A 19,645-nucleotide genomic window follows, 5' to 3' on the forward strand; every position below is an offset into this window, starting at 1 on the left:
CTCCGTAGAGAGAGAATTGAATGTATTATTGAGGGAATTTTGTTATAAGGCCTTATAAAAATAGTTTAACACAGGTTTCATGCACATGTTCACAGTCGGGTAATGTAACCATAAATGTGTGCTTATTACTTCCTTTGAGTTTGATTATGATGAATTGTAATAATTCTTTCAACGTGGATTTATAACTCTTGTTGTCCGGCCTTTAGGAGCTTGCTTAAAGATGTGTGCAGAGTTGTTGAGGACCTTATGGTGACCTCAGAAGAAATTAATTGCTTTGGAAATAAATTAAACGCCGCTGACGCATGTGTTTCGTTTCATCATATCCGTTTGTTACCATAATTAAATTAATACATTGTACTTCTTTAATTTTGATATTGTTCTGTTTTACTTTAATAGGTCTTCCGACGACATTCAGTAATGACCTGTATTGTCGCTCCATCAACTGAACTTTGATCTCTACAGTTCCTTGTCCTTTTATAGTCAGATGACATTGTTTTTTGTTAAAGTTTAAGAGTTTTTAAGGACCTAACAGTGGATGCTGAATAATTATGACTATCTTAATTAGTAAATAAAGTGAAACCAACCTTAACCGAATCCTGCATTAACCGGTAACCTTCTAAACCAGACTAATTTCAAATTTTGTCATATCACTTTAAATGTATTTTGTATCTGAGCAAACTGATCACCTGTCTATACCGTACCAGATCCAAAAGGGTATCAGAATAGACAAGTTTTACAATATAATTTAAAGAAATAAGAGCTTTTTTTTTTAACTCGTAATGACTTTTTGTTAATCCACTTATACTTCTAATACAGTAGAAAGGAAATGTTTTGTTATACTTTTTCTGTCTGCTGTCAATTTTTTTTGCCATAAAATAAATTCAAATATAAAACAATTTTTGTATATTCAATCTGTATGATTTGTTAGAACAATTTAAGATTACGTACTACAACGTTAGTAATGCATGTTCCACTTCCAACACACTCAAAGGTATCATGTCCAGAAAATATTTGCGTTGCATCTGAAAAAAAATGAATACCAAGAATTACAGTCATATGGGGTCGTTTGTAAACTTCTTTAGAAGAGTTCATCATTGATCATTGACCGTCATGCTAAGTTGTTGAAGCAAGTTGGCGGTTCGGTTGCAATTCGCCTAAGAATTCCGCAAACCCCCCACCTTTTTTATTCCCTACAATTTAACAATATGAACAACATTTTTAACTTTGAAGTGGGTCATTCCATTACAATAAAAGGACTCTTTTATCGCGTCATACGATCATACGCAACAACCGTCGAAACAAAAAAAAAAAAAAAAAAAAAAAAAAACGAAAGAAAACAATCAATAATAGAACATTTGACCGAAACAAGCCAACCAATCTATCCTATTACGTTACTTACTATCAGGTCTAATAAGTTCAAGTAGACTCTGAACACCTTATTTCTACGACGAGAACATCAATATAACCATCAACAGGAAATCTTATTTCTTCCACGACTAAATTATATGCGTCTGCTATGTACACATAATTTATATCCAGACTTTTTTTCTGAAATAGTTTTTAGTGGAGCAGTTATTTCTTTATCTGGTACTGCAATTATTGTACCCCCGAACCTAGAAAAGGCGTCATATTTGTTTCCATCGTCTGTAGATCGTTTTGTTCTTTCTGTAAAATATGAAAAAAAGGTCTATAAAATTCGTGGAATTTTTAAGCGCATATCAATTTGTTTGTTTTGTTTTGTTCATAATTGGTAGCCTATATAAATTGTGTTTTCTGAAGAACACATAAATATTCTGAACAAACAGGAAATTTGATACGGTGTATATAGTTTATATATATCTACTGAATGTATCACTTTTCTATCTTATATAATCATAAAAGTGTTTTTTGACATAATCATTTTCAATAATTTTATTGATTTTTTACACTTAAATTATTATTGTATAATTATTAACTCATTGATAAAATCATGAAATTACTAAAATTCAGCGGGTGTCCAGAAAAGCAGAGGACGCTTACTCTAACGGGGTATCTGGACCATACTCACACTTTAGTGGATTCCGAGTTAATCATTTACTTTTGTTTAAATGTGCGTATTATTCCGGTTATTTCATATTCTCTGTTGTGTTTCTCTATTTGTTTTGTCTACTATTTATTCCTGAGTCGGTATTAAAGCTTTACAGAGCTTATGTTTTTTTTGTATTTTGCATCCGACTATAAATAAAAAAATCTGTTCTGTTTTATTTTTGGATTATATTATTTTTAATTATCTTTCAATCCTGGTTCCCTTGATTTTCATTCAAATTTTCTAGTTCCGCCTTTTTATAACTTATACCAAATATAACATGCCATTTATCAGAGTTCTTTAATACCATTGCATATAAAAGGTTCCTGTCTCGTTCTTATGCAGCTACTTTACATGTCCTTATCAAGAACACCCGTACAAGTACCCGTCAAAAATGTAACCAGATGTATATTTTTCTATTCCACAAGACTTAAGATATTTTTACACAAGTAGTCATCTGTTGGGTTGGCGTCAGTAAATAAACACACATGATCCATACTCCGCACTTTGTATGCCTACAACATAGCAGTATAACATAAATATATTTATCAATGGTAATATTAATATCTATAAAGCTTTGCTATTTCGCGCTCTACCATTCCTGGGAGTTCATTTCAAACTTTTATTAACCAGTTGATTGTATTTTGGATATATTTGCCTGGTTATTACAACAACATACTGTGCTTTATTTTCGTTGCCAGTCCAGTATAAATTTAACTGGTTATTATAAATTATTATGGCTTCTCGGACAGGTCATTATGACTTAAAATTGCTTTTCGGGCCGGTTCAGTATACCTTTCTAAAGATAGGCAATATTACATCATTAGGTAAATAAAATAGTACAAGTGTACTTATGTAGGGATGTCAATTTCAGTTTATAGATATAATTTTCCTGTTCACATGATACAGAAATAAACTGAATAAAATCATTTTGTCATTTTAATTTTGAACTGAGTCATGTATTTAGAAAATGTATTGTTACTAAAATTCCATGTATATGCAATCAGAATTTTCAAAACTGGTTGATAAATGTATTAACAAATGTGTTTGTCTTCATTATAGACCATTCATATGTCCTCGATCATTAGTAATGGCCCTTGGAAGACTGTAATAGTCCTCGGCGTTGCCTTAAACAATTACACCCTCCCTTTGACCATTGTTACAGACCTTGGACATATAACTGGTCCATTATGGAAAAAAAAACATATTTATTATAACTATAGTAATATCAATATCAATAGTGTTGCAATACATATTTTTGGTTTCTTATTGTATTGACTTATTTTCAAAGTTGTATTCAAATCACGTAGCGTACAAATAATGGCAAACACTCTTTGTAATAGGGTAGTATGCACATTTCTTGAGTTAGAGTTCCATTTGATTAACTTTGAAACGATTAATGGTAAATATCTATCTAATGCTATAATATAACAACATTGTTATCACTTATTATAGTATCAAATATATTCAAAATATGAAGCTGATTTATATTACAACCGCTGCGTTTAAAAAAGAAGTCTAATATATGGGTCACTGTTCTATTATAACTTGTTATGGCTTTTTGGACAGGCTCATAATGACTTTCTTAAACACCATCATTATAGATTCACAAAAACCAATGTGCATGGCCCTCGTGACATTTTAAGACCAGCTCGGCGGTGTTTCTAGAAAAAGCAGTGGACGCTGAACCTATCTGATCCATGCTCTCATTTTAAGCCGAGTCCGAGTTGCTCAATTACTTTTGTTGCATTATGTGTAATATTTTGGTTACTCATATTTTTTTTTATATGAGCGTCTGTTTTCTTTGTCGAGTCGTTAATCCTGGTTAATGCTATTTTCTAATACTAAAAAAATACCGTTCGAATCCCGGTTTTTCTTTTTAAAGATAATGTATATAGGTACTCTTATCATGATGGTTTACACATCTGTTACAAGTCCAGAAAATGTGTACTCAGGACAATCTCCCCCACCGTCTACTGTTATGTTATTTTTACTGAGCTAATCGATCATTTCCGAAGCAGATTTATTTTGAAATATGTCTCCTCAGAGACTAAAAACATATGATTAATCTTGATAAGGTTCAATATGTAAAACAACATTTATGGCATTGTCAGATATATATCAAAAGTTTAACTTTTCTAGTATACTCTTTTTCCTGTTTCTGATAGCAAAGAACAAGCCAATGTTAGGTAAATTTTTATGGGAATTATCAGCTTCATTCGAATTTACCCAGATCGGAAAATGAAACGTTACTGTGAAATATGAAAAAAACCTGAAAGTATATTTGGAAAACGTTTTTTTAAACATATACATGCTCCAAATTCTTTTTAGAAATACATGGGACCAAATCAAACTAAATACAATTTTGTGTCACAAATGTCAATTTTGTATGCAAATTAGTTTACATTATCCTTTGGATATGCTCATGAATTCTCTCATCACGATTTTGTAAGGTTTCTCATTGGATATATTAACCACTGGTCTAGCAGACGCTGATTTCCAATTACTTCGGGCAAGAACATATCATATGGGCTTCTGCAAAAAGTAAGTAACACCTTACTTTTGCAGAATAGCGCATCAAACCATATGATATTAACTTGCTCGAAGTAATCGAAAATCTTCGATACCCGCGGTTACTACATCCAATGAGAGGCTGTCTTACAGAAATCGTAATGAGATAGAATTCATTTGCATATCCAAACGAATCTGTAACCCAATTTGCATACGAAATTAAATTTTGTGACACAAAATTAAAGTGATCATAAAACTAGTCAGTACAGCATAATTTTGTATGACAAAAATGATTTTTTTATGACGGAATTCAATTTTGTGTACACAAAATTGATTTCGATCACAAAAAGATCAAGTCCCATTCGGCGCCCCGTATTGATTGCGTTGAGTCTATTTTCACTTGCTGGTGGAAACCCTAATATTGGCAAGTATAAGTTAAATCGTTATTTATAATTGATATCGTTATTATGAATATTAGAAAATTGATAATATTGATCTGTCTCTGACAATATCGAAAACCATGTCTAGATGTTTGTATGAGTTTAGAGTTACTTTTGTTTTTGGGCTACTCAATGTACTTTATATAATTTGTAAATAAAATATACAAGGAAGTGAAATAGCAATAGCATAAACATTTGTTTCTGCTATCGTATGAAGTAAAATAAGTTCCGTCATGTTTCAAGTTTGTACAATTTCCATTACAAAAAGTTGAAAGTTTGTGGTCAAAGAGGACTTTCAATTTTATTTACAGATAAAACCCGACAACCGTCCCCAGCAATTAAACCGGCGTTGACACAACGTTGTCACTATATTATACTTTAATCAAGGTTGATACAACATAGACTACCGATAATATTTCTAAGCTGTCCACACAGCGTTGTCAACTATGAATATTTCCAGAACAAATACTTTCAAAAATGCATTGCTAAATTAATTTCTCTATACGCGATAAAAAGGAGAACACTACATTGATAACGTGAATGTACAACAGGTTTTTTTTTATCAAACGAATAAATACAATTAAGCAGTCTTTCTACCAAGATCTTCATATTTTGATAATTGGTGTAAATAGAAAGATATTGTGCAGCGCTTTGGTTTTTAATCACTTTAAAACTAGTATATTTACTTACAGTCTCTTAATTGAATTTAGCCGAAATGATTTACTTTTCTTAATTATGTATTTGTATCTATTGTAGTAAACTATAATTTCGAATACAATTATATCTAACTGCTTGTTTTTGAATAAGGCAGACTCCAGCATTCCCAAGATTTTAAAAATTGAAAAAAAAAAAAATAAACTTGTAACGTTATTGTCATTATATTAACAGTTGCCCACGAGGTCTCCATAAAAGTCATATATAAGATATTTATGTCTTTAACACCTTATCAAAAGATAATCATTATCTATTTGTAATTCTATAATACGACCTTACAAGAGTAAAAAAAAAAAACCAAAAAAAAAAAACAAAAAAAAACTCGAATACTGAAACACTGATTTGTACAATATTTGAAACCCAATCACTGGCATTGCACAGGTTAGGCTTTTCTTAATAATAATGATATTATTATACGAAACCCTTTGATTAGACTTGAGATTTTTTGAAATGCTTTATGGTGCATCTTTGATAATTTCTATTGAGGTCTTGAGCTACATTGTCTGCAAAATGGTGTATTCTTTGTTTTTAGTTTGCAACTTGCCTTATTTTTTAATATTGTGTAACTATGAACTTTTGCTTTGTTTTTTATAGTGTAATGTACTCGTCGTTTGAGAGGCCAGTGGAAAGAAAACACTCACAATTCTTTAATGGCTTCATGTTTTCACGATTTCATAAGATTGTTGTCTCTTTGACATATCTACTGTTCCCATGTTTCCTGTCTTTTTGTTAAGATGTATTTCTGCTAACACATTCAAATTTAGTAAAATGTCATTCAGGAGGCAAGATATATTTCGAACCTTTTGATGACCCAAATACAAGTTAAGAGTTAGAATCCGTGTGGAACAAAGATGAACTAGATAATTCTGTCGTATTAAAGAAATATGAAGTAAACAGGCGAGTGAATATATACATACGTTTTTCACACAAATAGATAAAATTCTCGATTCTCGATTCCGATTTTTCCAAAATCATTGATTTTGAAATATCTGTCAATTGACATTAATCTTACCTATTTGAAATTTCCACGAGAGTTTCAACAACAAATGTAGATTAATGCAATTAAGAATGCAAATAAAAAAAAAAAAAAAAAAAAAAAAACAATCGAACAGGTCAAAATCCAGGTAACAAATTATAGTATTTAGGGCCCCATTATCAACAGTGAACTTTGGCTCCATACTCGGGAGTGCGTGATAATTTTAGATCTCCGAAACAAATAAAACAAAATAAAATAAATATTAAGTATTAAGTATTACACAGCTGTTTAACTCTACATGACATTCATATCAAGTTTTAGTCATTTTTTGTGAACATGTTTACAGCCTTTGACTTGCGATGTGGACCTGAAAGCTGATATTGTGCCTCGACTACATTTCGGGCAATATAAGTTTTCTCAGTCCAAATCTTGACCCTTAGGCAGTTCGTATTTAACTATTGTGTGAATATTGTGCCCCGGTTGCATTCATGAGCTTTTGCACCTGGTCCATGATCCCAGTTTTTAATGGAGTACGAGTTGCTCATTTACTTTTGTTACTTTGTATGTATTATTTTAATTACTTCATGTTCTTTGTTGTGTTTGTCTGTTTTTTTATGTATGGTCTTTGTCCCTTTATCTTTTGATTTCCTCTAGAATCTTGCTCCCCTTGATTACTCTTTCTTTGGAAATTAGTAAGCTTATATTTATCAAATTTAAATGTTTCAGTAGTACATCTTATTATGCGCTTAAAGCTTTCGTAGCACAGAAGTTATAAAACATACGAAGACTTAACCGTTTTGTCATTGGAAACAGGGAATACTAACGTTTCCGTTAGTATTCCCTGTTTCCAATGACAAAACTTATTTAGAAAACACGATAAAATCTATTGATATTTATTTATAATTAATCATATCTTTGCAAAACTGCCAATAAGTTATATAACTGAAATTATAAAATAGATTTAATGCAGCATAAAAATAACAAAATCGAATAGTAAGTTCTTTACAACACCATATCAATAAACTATAGTGCAAGTGCATTTTTTTATCATACATTTTGCCTCACAATGTTTTCAGATGATGAAATGTGCTGTTGAATTACTACCAATGACTGTCCAGGCAGAAATGACAAAAATAATGATTGCCTCGGTAAGAAAGCGGTACTACATGTACAAGAGAATGAAACCATAGGAGCATTCATCATTAAATTGAATAAAGTGAAAAGACCAAACATAACATAACAAACACCCCCCCCCAAAAAAAAAAAAGAAAAAAAAAAAAAAAAAGAAAAAAAGGAAATGGAGGCGTTCCATGTACACAATATAGACATGTATAATAGAACAAAAATACTGTTTTTATAAGTTCTATAAATATATTACCCGTTAAACAACAGCAACAACAACATCAACGAAAATTTAAAATTACATGAAAATTAAGACGTGTACATGGTTTACAGTGTTTTATTTTGTGTAATCTTTGATTTATCTTTGTATTTCATTTTTCTGGAAAGGGGGATAACAGAAAACATAGAGTTACGTCACGAAAATTTTTGATTTTAGTGGAGCTTATTGTTTTTCACCTTAACATGCAATGGTTCCAAGGACTGTGTAAAACCTAAGTGTCCAGAGGGCACGGTCAGTTACTGTGTGGTAAATGCGTCTTCACGTATATGCACAGGATCCTGTTTTGATCGCCAAAGAATACCAAGAGGTCTGTGAGATAATTTTACCAATGTTACAAGGAAAACATAATTTAATCACCACAGGGGCCTGTTTAATGAAATGTCTGAAGTAATTTCTTAGGATAAAAAACCATGACCAACTTAGAACATGTCAGTGACAACACAACAAAGCTATTTTTTATCGACCACTATGGAAGCAGTAGGTTTTGCTTGCCATAAAGAACTAGTTTAACCCCCAGTTTCACCTTAAAGCTCTTCTACGAAGTCAGGAACATATTTGATAGTTTCATTTTCCTTAATAACTCTGGTTTTTTTCCAGTTTATGTTAAATATATCCCTCTACGATTGTTGATCATGAGTTTGGTATTTATTTTGTTCAGGTGGTCTTAAGACTATCCTCACATGTTTAATTGATTAAATATTCGAAATGAATATATGGCATTAAACAACAGATGATAACCTTACGTATTAGCCATTTTTACATCATGATTCACTTTGTTTGACTGTCAAACGGGTTATATATTAAGAAAAATCCTTAAATGAATGATTTCAGGTTGGTCAATCGGTGTTTAAGATGGATAACTTAGTTGCATGTCTAATTATATACGCAAAATCCTAAAGGGAGTCAGAAACGCTGTCCAAAATATGGAACGGAGTATGAGATGGTATTGTGATATTAGCTACCATGTCCATTCGAAACCGATGAAAATTAGGGGATAAACTAATATGATTTCCACATAAATACTTAAGTCAAAGACACGCATTAGGCGTTGCGTCTAAGTACAAAGGTAGCTTCGTTAAACAGGCTTCTGTTATGCAACGAAATGTATTAATAATGGTAACTCAATTGTGCATGTTTACAAATTTAGCGCATAAATAAAATCAGACAATGTCATAGATGTACATTTTAATCAATGCAAAAATTAGTTGTCACTTAACAATACCCAGAACCTTTTCCCCATATCATATTTTAGTGAAACAAATGACAAATAAGTCAGTAGTTTGTGAAATGTAGCACGAATTCCTATTGTAAAATCTGTAAAAGAAGTAGACCACATATAAAGTACGCATCACTCTCTTTGTGTACGAAACCATTAACCATCACGCATCAAAATACTTAATGACCTGCATTTCTTTCAATAGGTTATTTTACAACAAATGACGGAAATTCCGGCAACCTGAACGCCGAGCCGTGTCCCGTTGAAAGCTTTCAACCAACTAATGAGCCACCTGGGACCAAATGTTGGTGTCGTACAAAATCACAGTGTAATGGAACAGGTCAAATTGTTGTACACAATGGATCGGATTTACAGGATCGAACATGTCGATGTAACTATAAAGAGGGATATATATATGAAGAGCCTCCAAATGATATATGCAAATGTTTGCCGAGTGAAGAAAACTGCCATTGCGTATTGGTGCAGTGTCGAACTGGTCAACAACTTTCGCCAGGTAAAGAGACACACAACAAAGAACTTAAAAAACCGAAATAATACATACAAAGTAACAAAAGTAAATGGGCAAATCGGACTGGGATCATGAACAAGGTGCACCGGTAGGGTAGCGTCCTCTGCTTTTCAAGAAACTCCCACCGTGTTACTCATAAAAAGTCAAGTTCAGGGTAAAGAAAGTGGAAATGAAAATCATGACATGGTGAACAAATCAAATGGTGTAGATGGATACACCGTAACGATCCACGAGTTCACGTCTTGTTGCAACATAACCCTGTTCCAGAAGCCTAATGGTACGAAATCTGGCGCGGTACAAAAAGTCGGCGTTGCGTACTTACGGCAACTGGACAATTGACCAGAAAATCTTAAATTTATTCTATCAGACGCAGTTCTTAATACCCTTGGAATGAGAGAATGCTTTCATCTTCTTGTCAATTTTCCAGTCAGTGATATTCATTAGGTAATGGTTATATAATCAAAGGAAGACTAACTCTATTCTCTTAAGTTAACCCACATACTTGTTATAATACCAGTAAACAAATCAAGTATAAAGAATCAACTTAGAGAAAAAACATATTATTTTTATAGGACGCTTACCCTACCGGTGCACCTGGTCCATGCTCCCAGCTTTTAATGGAGTCCGAGTTGCTCATTTCTTTTGTTACTTTGTATGTATGATTTTAGTTACTTTATGTTCTTTGTTGTGTATGTCTGTTTTCTATGTCTGGTCTTTGTCCCTGGATTACATTCTTTTGATTACCACTATAACCTTGGTTCCCTTGATTACTCTTTCACTTGTTGTCCTTCTTTTTCAAAACAATTTTACATAGCATTATTTTTAATTAAGGCTCTTTCGCCTATCCCGGACTTGACTTTTTATAAGCAACTCGGCGGGTGTTTCTAGGAAAGCAGAGGACTCTTACCCTACCGATGCACCTGGTCCATGCTTCCAGTTTTTAGTGGAGTCCGGGTTGCTCATTTGCTTTTGTTACTTTGTATGTATAATTTAAATATTTTATGTTCTTTGTTGTATATATCTATGCCTGGTCTTTGTTCCTGGATGATATTCTTTTAATTACCGATTAAACATTGGTTCCCTTGATTACTCTTTCTTACAAATAAATTAAAAAAAAATACAATAAAAATAAATAAATTAATAGATAAAACAAATAAATATTTGGTTACCTTTATTAATTGTAGAATACAAGTGTGTAGATGTTATGGATTTGAGCAAAAGTACTTATAAGTGTGACTCCATTGTGGACAAAATAAAGTAAGCACATCTAAAATCAAAATCATCGGCGCGGTAATTTTCTGGAATAAAATAATTTTATATTGTCAGTGTACTTCTAGAATTGAATCATTGGAAATTTTACGATCATGCGGGGGATCATGCTTTTGAACAAATTTCCAATGATAATCGTCGTGAATTGCGTGCAGGGATGCGATAATTGAAGACATAGTTGTAATTGAGTGTAATGCACTAATTGAATGTAATTTGTAACTGAGCATTTTTAAAAAAAATTAAATGTAATGGTAGTTGAATTAATTACTTTAATTAAGCATGTAATACTAAATTACTTTTCAATTACTTTTCAATTACACTTAGATTACATGCCTATACAATTACACACACAAAACCTTTCACACAAGAAGTCATGATTACTTAAGTTGCAAATCGGCGAACTTAATCTACGGATAATAATGCAACTTATGCAGTCTAGTATATGTCGTTGAAACACAAGAAACGAATGAATGGTCATCGTTTGGGAATAAATACTATTAAATTCCCGAAAGTTTTTTTTATAAGGAATTTAATCAATAGGATCATTCAGTCCTTTAAATGAAAGTTCTTTCCTCGAAAAAAATAACAACCAACAAACGATCCTGTCCTAAGGAAAAGCTATCGTAGGGAACGAGAGGAATTATGGACACGCAGATTAGGTATTGCAATATTTTACGGGTGCAATGACACCATCAAAAGTATAGGAAACCTTTCAAGCCAATATGACAATAACATATATGTAATGAATTTATTTTAAAAAATCCAAGACGGATAAGGAGTCATGACCATCACAATTTTACATCACATAAGATGAATGATGTCTCCATAGATGGCCTTTTTCCTTTCATATTTTAAAGTTGAAATTTTTAAAAGTTTTTGAAGTTTAACTCTAACATGCATCCCAATTTTTCTGTCCATTTGAAATGATATTTTTGTATGAATTCCTATTAAATATCTCATGCACCTTTTTAAATAATAAATTGTATTAATTTGTATAAAATAAAATTGGATAAATGATGGACATTAAAGTTTACTCTCCCAAGGTAAATATGATTTTTCTATATATATATTTACATTAAATCTATTACGTAATATGAGTGGAAACATATTCCATCATGTGTTTGTCTGTTTTCCATGTCTGGTCTTTGTCCCTGGATGATATTCATTTGAGTTTTGCTAGAAATTTGGTTCACTTGATTATTCTTACAGTGTATAATATGCTTTTTTGTTCAAAAATTATCATACAAATAGAAAAATAAACGAGACAGCTAACATTTTCACCTTTAATTTTTTCAACAGGGAAATGACAACCAGCAATATTGACACGGCAGAAAATCAAAAGGGAGAAAATGGAAAGTCAAACTTAACTGGTTTGCATAAAAATCATAAGTTATAAATATTTCTTTAGTTATACGAATAAAATATAATTGCACAGAGCAAAATACATTGTGAGAAATTTTAGTTGTAGCATTACTTTATGAACCATTCTTGCAAATAATTTTTTTGGTTTAATTTGGTTCGTTCTATGTATATCTTGTGATCCGACATATCACCCTTATTCTTTTGGTCGATATGTTTTCCTATTGTTTCTCAAACATGGCCTTGAACAAAAATACTGTAAATTGTGAATTCAGTCTAAATATAGGCAATTTCATATCACATTTAATACAGATTTTACTGGGAATTTCCGTAGTTTTGCTTACTATTAAAAAACCTTCTGAAAAATTTGATTACTTATCTGAAATTATTTCATATTTTAAGAGGTGGCCGAACTTTTTTCTTGTAATATTAAAAAAAACCCCAAAATTCTCAATACATTTTTATTAGAATATTTTTCCGCCAATATTAGGCTTGAAATATAGTTAATAGAATATGTGTCAATGTCTATCTTAATCCTTAATACAATCTATTTATTAGATCATATTTATTCGTTATTACATCAACCAAAAAGCGTACGTATACACTATATGTCATGCTAATTGCATTACCTTCTCAAAATATAATTTCCAACTTTATCTAATTTAAATAATAATAATAAAAAAACCATAAAAGTAATAAGAGTAAAATGGCAGACGAAGTTATTAATAAATATTTGCACAAAATGTTTTACTTCTGATCATTTAACTTCATGGAGTAAATCAGCATTTTTGCTCAATTTGACATCTTGACATCTTGACATCAACAGTTACATTGTTTTTAGACTTATTATAATTAATTTCTTAATATATAATATTTTAAACAGTGCAGTAGAGATTCAGCAGCCGACTCAATTCACCACAAAAAAAGTTAACAATATTGCAAAGAAAAAAATTTGGTTGAAGCGCAAAACTTCATCTGGAATGATAGAAACAGTCTTATTGTGACACCACCAACACTATTTAGAACCTGCATTTTGTCTGTTTCTCAAATATTGACAAATATAGAGATACTTATTGTTGTTACGCAACTCGACAGATTTAAGATTACTTTTAGTTTGTATTTCAGACATATCATGTGGTTAACATGTAAAAATATATGGGGAGAAATCAATGAGTCTTGAATTAAGTTTTATATGTTTTTCGATAAATAAATCTTTTTACACCAAAACAAATTTAAGCGACATTTTACTTTTTATCAATAAATTTCTGACATCATTTTTCTCTGTTTTTGAATCGATTTGGCGGATAAAAGATACAATTTCTCTAGGGTAAATCTATTAAAACTTTAAATGTTCCTTCTTCATAAGACTGATTCAAATGTAAGATTTTAGCAAGATATCAAATTTGTACATTCAAAGAATAGTCAAGGGAACCAAGGCTATTGCGGTAATCAAAATGTAATCCAGACACGGGAAACAGACATACACAATAAAGAACAAAAAGTAACTAAAATCATACACACAAAGTAACAAAAGCAAATGAGCAACTCGGACTTTTTATTACCCTTTCATTTTGGTCAGAATCTTACACTATTTCAAACACTGTAACCTCAATCCGAATTCAAAGCTGTCCAGATTTTGTTGCAACTGTCCAAGGTTCAAAATTTGCTGTCAAATCAAGCTGCGCCGCGCAAAACATTTCATTTAGGTAAACCTCGGACCATGAACTTATCATGCCTCTACGTATCTCTTTTTATCATAAAAATAGAATTATAATGTGTTTTTTGAGTATTTCTTTCATGATTCTGTAATAAAATTGTCGTATTATAAGCGAACTCATTTACAATGTTTTTAGATTTTTTAGGAGATAACAAAGACACCGTTGATGTTGTGGTATTTGTCGTTGTGGTCGTTGCTGTATTTTGCTTAGGATTAGGTAAACATTAAGGAATGAATCAAATATGATTTTAATTTTTATTTATCGCTTAAATACCTTTACTTCATGAAAATGATTTGCAAACCTATATTAAATTGCACGTTTACATATGTGCTACATTTGTTTTAATAATTTATTTTCCTTTTGAAGGCCGTTACACTTTACATTTTTACTTTAAATCGCCTATTTTGTTTTACCTTTGCGTTTTCGGACTGAAACAATTAAATTTAAAACTAAATATGAATAACTAGATTAAAATCAAGATCAGTGTAAATAATGCATTGATTTTCAACTTTTGATTAATTGAAGTAAATACCGTTTATCGAATGAAAAATAAAATGGAAATAGACAAAGCCGATACTACAACCAGTTTTATTTCCTTTATATTGTGTCTATGAATCGTTTCATAGAAATATCAACTTGTTCAATTTAGGAACAGGAACTATTTTGGAAAGGAAACAGTTTTGGACATTATTTAGAGGTAAATTTGATTACAATTAAAATGTCATTTAGTATAAGTATAACCCCTATTTTTTGTCAAATTATGTCAAAAGGTTCTTCAAGAACTAATCAGTAATGTAGAACAAACGATTTAATTCGACGATCTTGACTTGATATTATCAATTTTATGAATGAATAATCAAGGCAACCAAGGTTATAGCGGAAATTCAAAGAATGTAATCCAGGGACAAAGACCAGACATGAAAAACATACATATACAACAAAGAACATGAAGTAACTAAAATCATACATACAAAGTAACAAATGCAAATAAGTAGCTCGGACTCCACTACAAAAACTGGGAGCATGGACCAGGTGCACCGGTGGTGCACTACTATAAATACAACTTAGTTTTCGAACACATGGAAATGAGGCATTTACAAAATGAACAATGTATCTTTTTGTAGATCTTTACAGAAAGTATAGGAGAGGTATGTTTTACGTTAACAGAGAAATACGAAAAAAAAGATCGTTCCTGTTGACTTGATTGAAACTTTGGAAACAAAATCAAATTATAATAGAAGAAAAAGGAAGTTTACACGTGGCAGATGGTGTCTCTGTCAGGTAGAAATACGAAAATCGGTTAATCGAGGAACGATTTGTTATGATTCGTCTGTAAAGTCATATCTAAGTATCTTTTGTGTATCTTACTTAGGTCGATGAGTTACACCAATTAAAACACTCTCATTACAATCTATCTATTTAGTATCAGGGGTTTTCTTACTATGGCACTCTCATTAACAAAACATGTTTCAAAATTAGTAATATAGTAACGTATTAAAAATATATTATATCGTTTTGTTCTTTGTTTTATTTTTTTTGTATGTGTTTATTTGATATATTATAGTTCCAAGTAAAGAGCAAGAATTTTCAAATGCTCCTGAAAAGAAAATTGCAGGTACCCCTAAAATAAGTAGAATACCTTATTTATAGTACATTTACGACTGAAAAAGTATACTGACATTACTTGTATACTTAAACTTGAAAATATGTTAATTGGAACACCTTTTGTCTTTTTTTAATAATGTTACTAGGATTTTGATATGAAATGATACTTAAACGCTATGGCACGTAACTTTACGCACTGATAACTGAATTGCAAAAAGTGACCTAGAGAACTAAGATTCTAGCAAAAATCAAAAGAATGTTATCCAGGGACAAAGGTCAGACATGGAAAACAGACATACACAACAAAGAAACATAAAGTAGCTTAAATAATACACACAAAGTAACAAATGTAAATGAGCAACTCGGACTCCACTAGAAACTGGGAACATGGACCAGGTGCACCGGTATGGTAAGGCAACACAATGTTGTTATCAATGATTACAGCGGTGATACACTATTATTAAATTTTACTACTCTATCTTGCAGTTGATGCAGATGCCAAAAACGGCAAAGGAAATTCTGTAATTTTTATCAATCGTGATGATGAACGCAAACAATTTAATGATATGTCAGGTATGTTCACAAATAACACCACAATCACAGCCAATAAGTCAGGACTAAGTCTATATATGTTTTCAATGTGAAAGAATATTAAATCTGCTTCCGCAAGTAAGTGAAAAGTTAACCGTAAATAAAGAGGAAGGGTTAGTACTATGGCACCTGCTATAACTCATTCTTTATTTTGAAATGCTTTTATATTACGATGGTCTATAATTCTCTGGTTTTTACCCTGATATTGCTGTTTGTGATACGGACTTTTCTTTTGACTACTGCCTAGATGTTATCAGTACGTAAACTTTGATATTTTCACATACACACACACACACAGAGAGAGAGAGAGAGAGAGAGAGAGAGAGAGAGAGAGAGAGGTTCTAATATACTAGTGATTTACAAAAAGGTCCCAAAATTACTTACACTTTCGTTAAATTCGAAACGATTACATGTAAGAGTGGTATAAATCATATTTAAAATATGTTTGGTTTGCTTTTGTAGACTTGAAATCATCCAAGAAAGGGACACTCACAGTTCTTCCCCCAAGAGACGACTCAGAGCAACACGAACAAGTTGACGTTCATCCTTATTGTTCTAGTAATTAAATGACATTCTGATTGTTATGTTCTCAAATTAAGTATTTAAGGTAACCGTTGTCACAATGATATTTTCATTTAAAAGAAAGCTTAGTATTCAAAAACATCTCTAGTAATATTAAAATTATTTAATACCTAATGTTAAATGTGAATTAAGCACGGATGTGTCAACATAATTAGCAAAAATATTCCAGTTTGAAAAATGTCAAATTAGATTTTGTCATTTAAAAAAAAATTAACTACGCGAATGAATATTACTAAACAATGATTTACTATTAAATGCTTCACTTGGATGCTGTGTTTATCAAAAATGTCTTAACATATGGTATAAATGTTTCAAATCTAATTTATGATATTGATGTGTTGTATGGAAGCTGAATATTACCTTTTTAAGATAGTGCTTTCATATTTTTGTTTCATTTATGTTGGGCAAGGTTGTATACGAACAAAATACATTATGACTTAAATGGTGATTTAAACTTCGAAATAAATATCTTAAAATAATGTAACTGCTTTAGTTGCACAAGTTACATTGTAAAAATCAGATCGAAAGAAGGGTTCTGATTTATACACTTCTTTCAGTATTTATTTTCTTTTAATTATCAATGTTTTAGTTTATTTTTCTTTTAATTGTTTAAGCAAAGGGTAAATTTATTAAGATTTTTTAATACCTTTTAGTCTCAGTTTTACAATTTGGTCAGCAAATGTTGGATTTCTTTTAAGGATTGAATGCATTATGTCTAAAATGTGCGACCGGTCGATGTTTAACACGCCTGTGAAACATAAAAAAATGAAACATTCAATTCTAATATTTACATTTAATATATGTCTCTTTTTTATTTTTATAATAATTTAGATATACATAGAAAATGGGCAATGCAAAATGATCAATAAAAGTAGTAATTCTCATATAAGTGGTATTATTTTTCACCTTAGACTAACGAGATGAATGTCTTTTTCTATGATATTAATTTTGCAATCGTGGGAAGTAAAAACCGATTGAAAGTTTATGTTCCGTTTTATTCCAAATAAGACTAACGAGTGAGTCAATCGATGACGTTTTCAAAGACCCCGATATAGCAAAAACGTTGTCTAATATAGATAACAAATATGTTGTCGTACCAGCAGACAAAGCCCAGAACAACATTGTTTTGTCTGCAAACGTATCACATCCAATATTTATTATCAGATGTAGACGTAGAAAATAATAGCAGTGATAAGACCTATACTGCCACTACACTCTCCAAAGAAGAGATAGTGGAAAACCATTAACTTATGCTATCCTATTTGGCCTCTTTACTAAAAGAGGATGATTGTGATTAACCGTTTATAGACTGACTTCCTAAAGTCTACAAGAATCCATACAAATAAAGTTACATAGCTGGATACATAGCTGGATCAACAGACCGGTGTACCAACAGACCTTTTTGAAATCTTTTAACGTCTATACTCACAGCTGTCAAACAGGGTCTACAGTCCTGCCACAACACTTGTTACTCTCGAAGTGATATTAATTCAATGAGGATCCTGAAACAAATCGAAAGATCTTCTGAAGACCTTCAATTCAAGAATACTATCAGAATATAATAGCATTAAAACGTATGATTTTTTTAACGTTGTATACTTTTTATTCCCCATACTCCCGGCTTAAAAAGATTTTACATCGTTGTTTCTCAAAAATGATGGAACACCTTGATACAAATATATAGTTCTTGGTAGAGATTCCACATTGTTAAAAAAAATTCCAAATCTTCTTCCAAAAATACAGATGTTTTCAAAATGCTGGCATTTTGGCAGTGTGGCGCGCGCGTTTTGCAGCAAACGGTCGAACAAATTGTGCTCCTCTACTTGCTGACCTACTCTTTCATTCCTATGAGGCTGACTTTATAGCTGATCCGATAAAAAAAAAGAATATCGTTTAGCTAGATCCTTAAATCTCAGTTTCCGCTACATAAATTCTGTATTATCTTCAAGCAAACTTAATTTCGGGATTTGATACATCGCATCTTACGCAAAGAACATAGATAAATGATACTATAGACACTGTAAAGTCAGTCATCTTTATCTATACTTGGAGATCTATGGTAAAGGAAAACTTTATTCAAACTTTACGCAAAACGTGATGACTTTTCATTCAAAATTGTCAACCTTCCTTTCTTTTGTGGCAACATCACTTCAGCAACTGCGTATGGAGTTTTCATATCATACGTTATGCCAGAGCTTCCCGTAACTAAGCAGACTTTTTTTATCGCGCTAGACTTCTTACAATTAGACTTCTGGAACAGGGGTATGTTGCTACAAGATTGAAGTCATCACTACAGAAGTTTTATGGTCGTCATCATAAACTTTTTTGTTGGTGAAATGGATGATAATGTAGACATGAAATGGTGATGAAAGGAAAACTGGGATGAGAAACAAGGATAATAGAGTCAACAAATTTTGAATGCCACTAGAAATGGGAAGGGATGGGTAGGGTCGGGCAATTTAGCCTACTGTGGCGGAGCGCAAAGGTTCCTACTCTATCGAATACCACAGCAGGATTCTTTTACGTGCGAGGAAAGGTTTTCCATATTATAGGCTGACGACCTCCAGGGGCACATTACCCAATTGCTAGCGCCCTAGCCCGTGGCCAGGGTTCTGAGCACTATTTAGTTGCCTCTTACGACAAGCCTAGCGCTGCTGCGGGTCTTACC

At 31.7% G+C, this 19,645-nt stretch overlaps 2 protein-coding genes across 4 annotated transcripts in view; one reads left to right on the forward strand and one right to left on the reverse strand.

Annotated features, from left to right (window-relative positions):
• Positions 1-19,645, reverse strand: part of LOC148626204 (uncharacterized) — a 54,983-nt gene that overhangs the window by 5,144 nt on the left and 30,194 nt on the right. The window contains exons 19-21 of the mRNA XM_088570004.1: positions 2,373-2,580; positions 1,400-1,665; positions 949-1,022 (exon numbers count right to left, since the gene is read on the reverse strand). Of these exons, the coding sequence (XP_088426130.1) occupies positions 2,482-2,580 (99 nt within the window). The 3' untranslated portion in view covers positions 949-1,022; positions 1,400-1,665; positions 2,373-2,481. The remainder of the gene's footprint in view (positions 1-948; positions 1,023-1,399; positions 1,666-2,372; positions 2,581-19,645) is intronic.
• LOC148626205 (uncharacterized) lies at positions 4,922-17,866 on the forward strand. 3 transcript variants are annotated; one of them, XM_088570028.1, is made up of 13 exons: positions 4,946-5,000; positions 6,510-6,627; positions 7,783-7,854; positions 8,265-8,415; positions 9,530-9,838; positions 11,038-11,110; positions 12,422-12,492; positions 14,335-14,415; positions 14,849-14,896; positions 15,324-15,347; positions 15,764-15,814; positions 16,291-16,377; positions 16,858-17,866. In XM_088570028.1, the coding sequence occupies exons 3-13, from the start codon at positions 7,783-7,785 to the stop codon at positions 16,959-16,961; spliced, it is 1,071 nt and encodes a 356-aa protein (XP_088426154.1). In that variant the 5' UTR covers positions 4,946-5,000; positions 6,510-6,627; the 3' UTR covers positions 16,962-17,866. The 3 variants fall into 3 exon arrangements, with proteins under 3 accessions (XP_088426153.1, XP_088426155.1, XP_088426154.1); XM_088570027.1 differs by lacking the exon at positions 6,510-6,627 and having other exon boundaries at positions 4,922-5,000; XM_088570029.1 differs by lacking the exon at positions 6,510-6,627 and having other exon boundaries at positions 4,922-5,000; positions 14,344-14,415.

The sequence above is a fragment of the Perna viridis genome, chromosome 2 (assembly GCF_037379345.1).
Source record: "Perna viridis isolate PV_CMFRI_1.1 ecotype Kerala chromosome 2, ASM3737934v1, whole genome shotgun sequence".
Taxonomy (NCBI): Eukaryota; Metazoa; Mollusca; class Bivalvia; order Mytilida; family Mytilidae; genus Perna; species Perna viridis.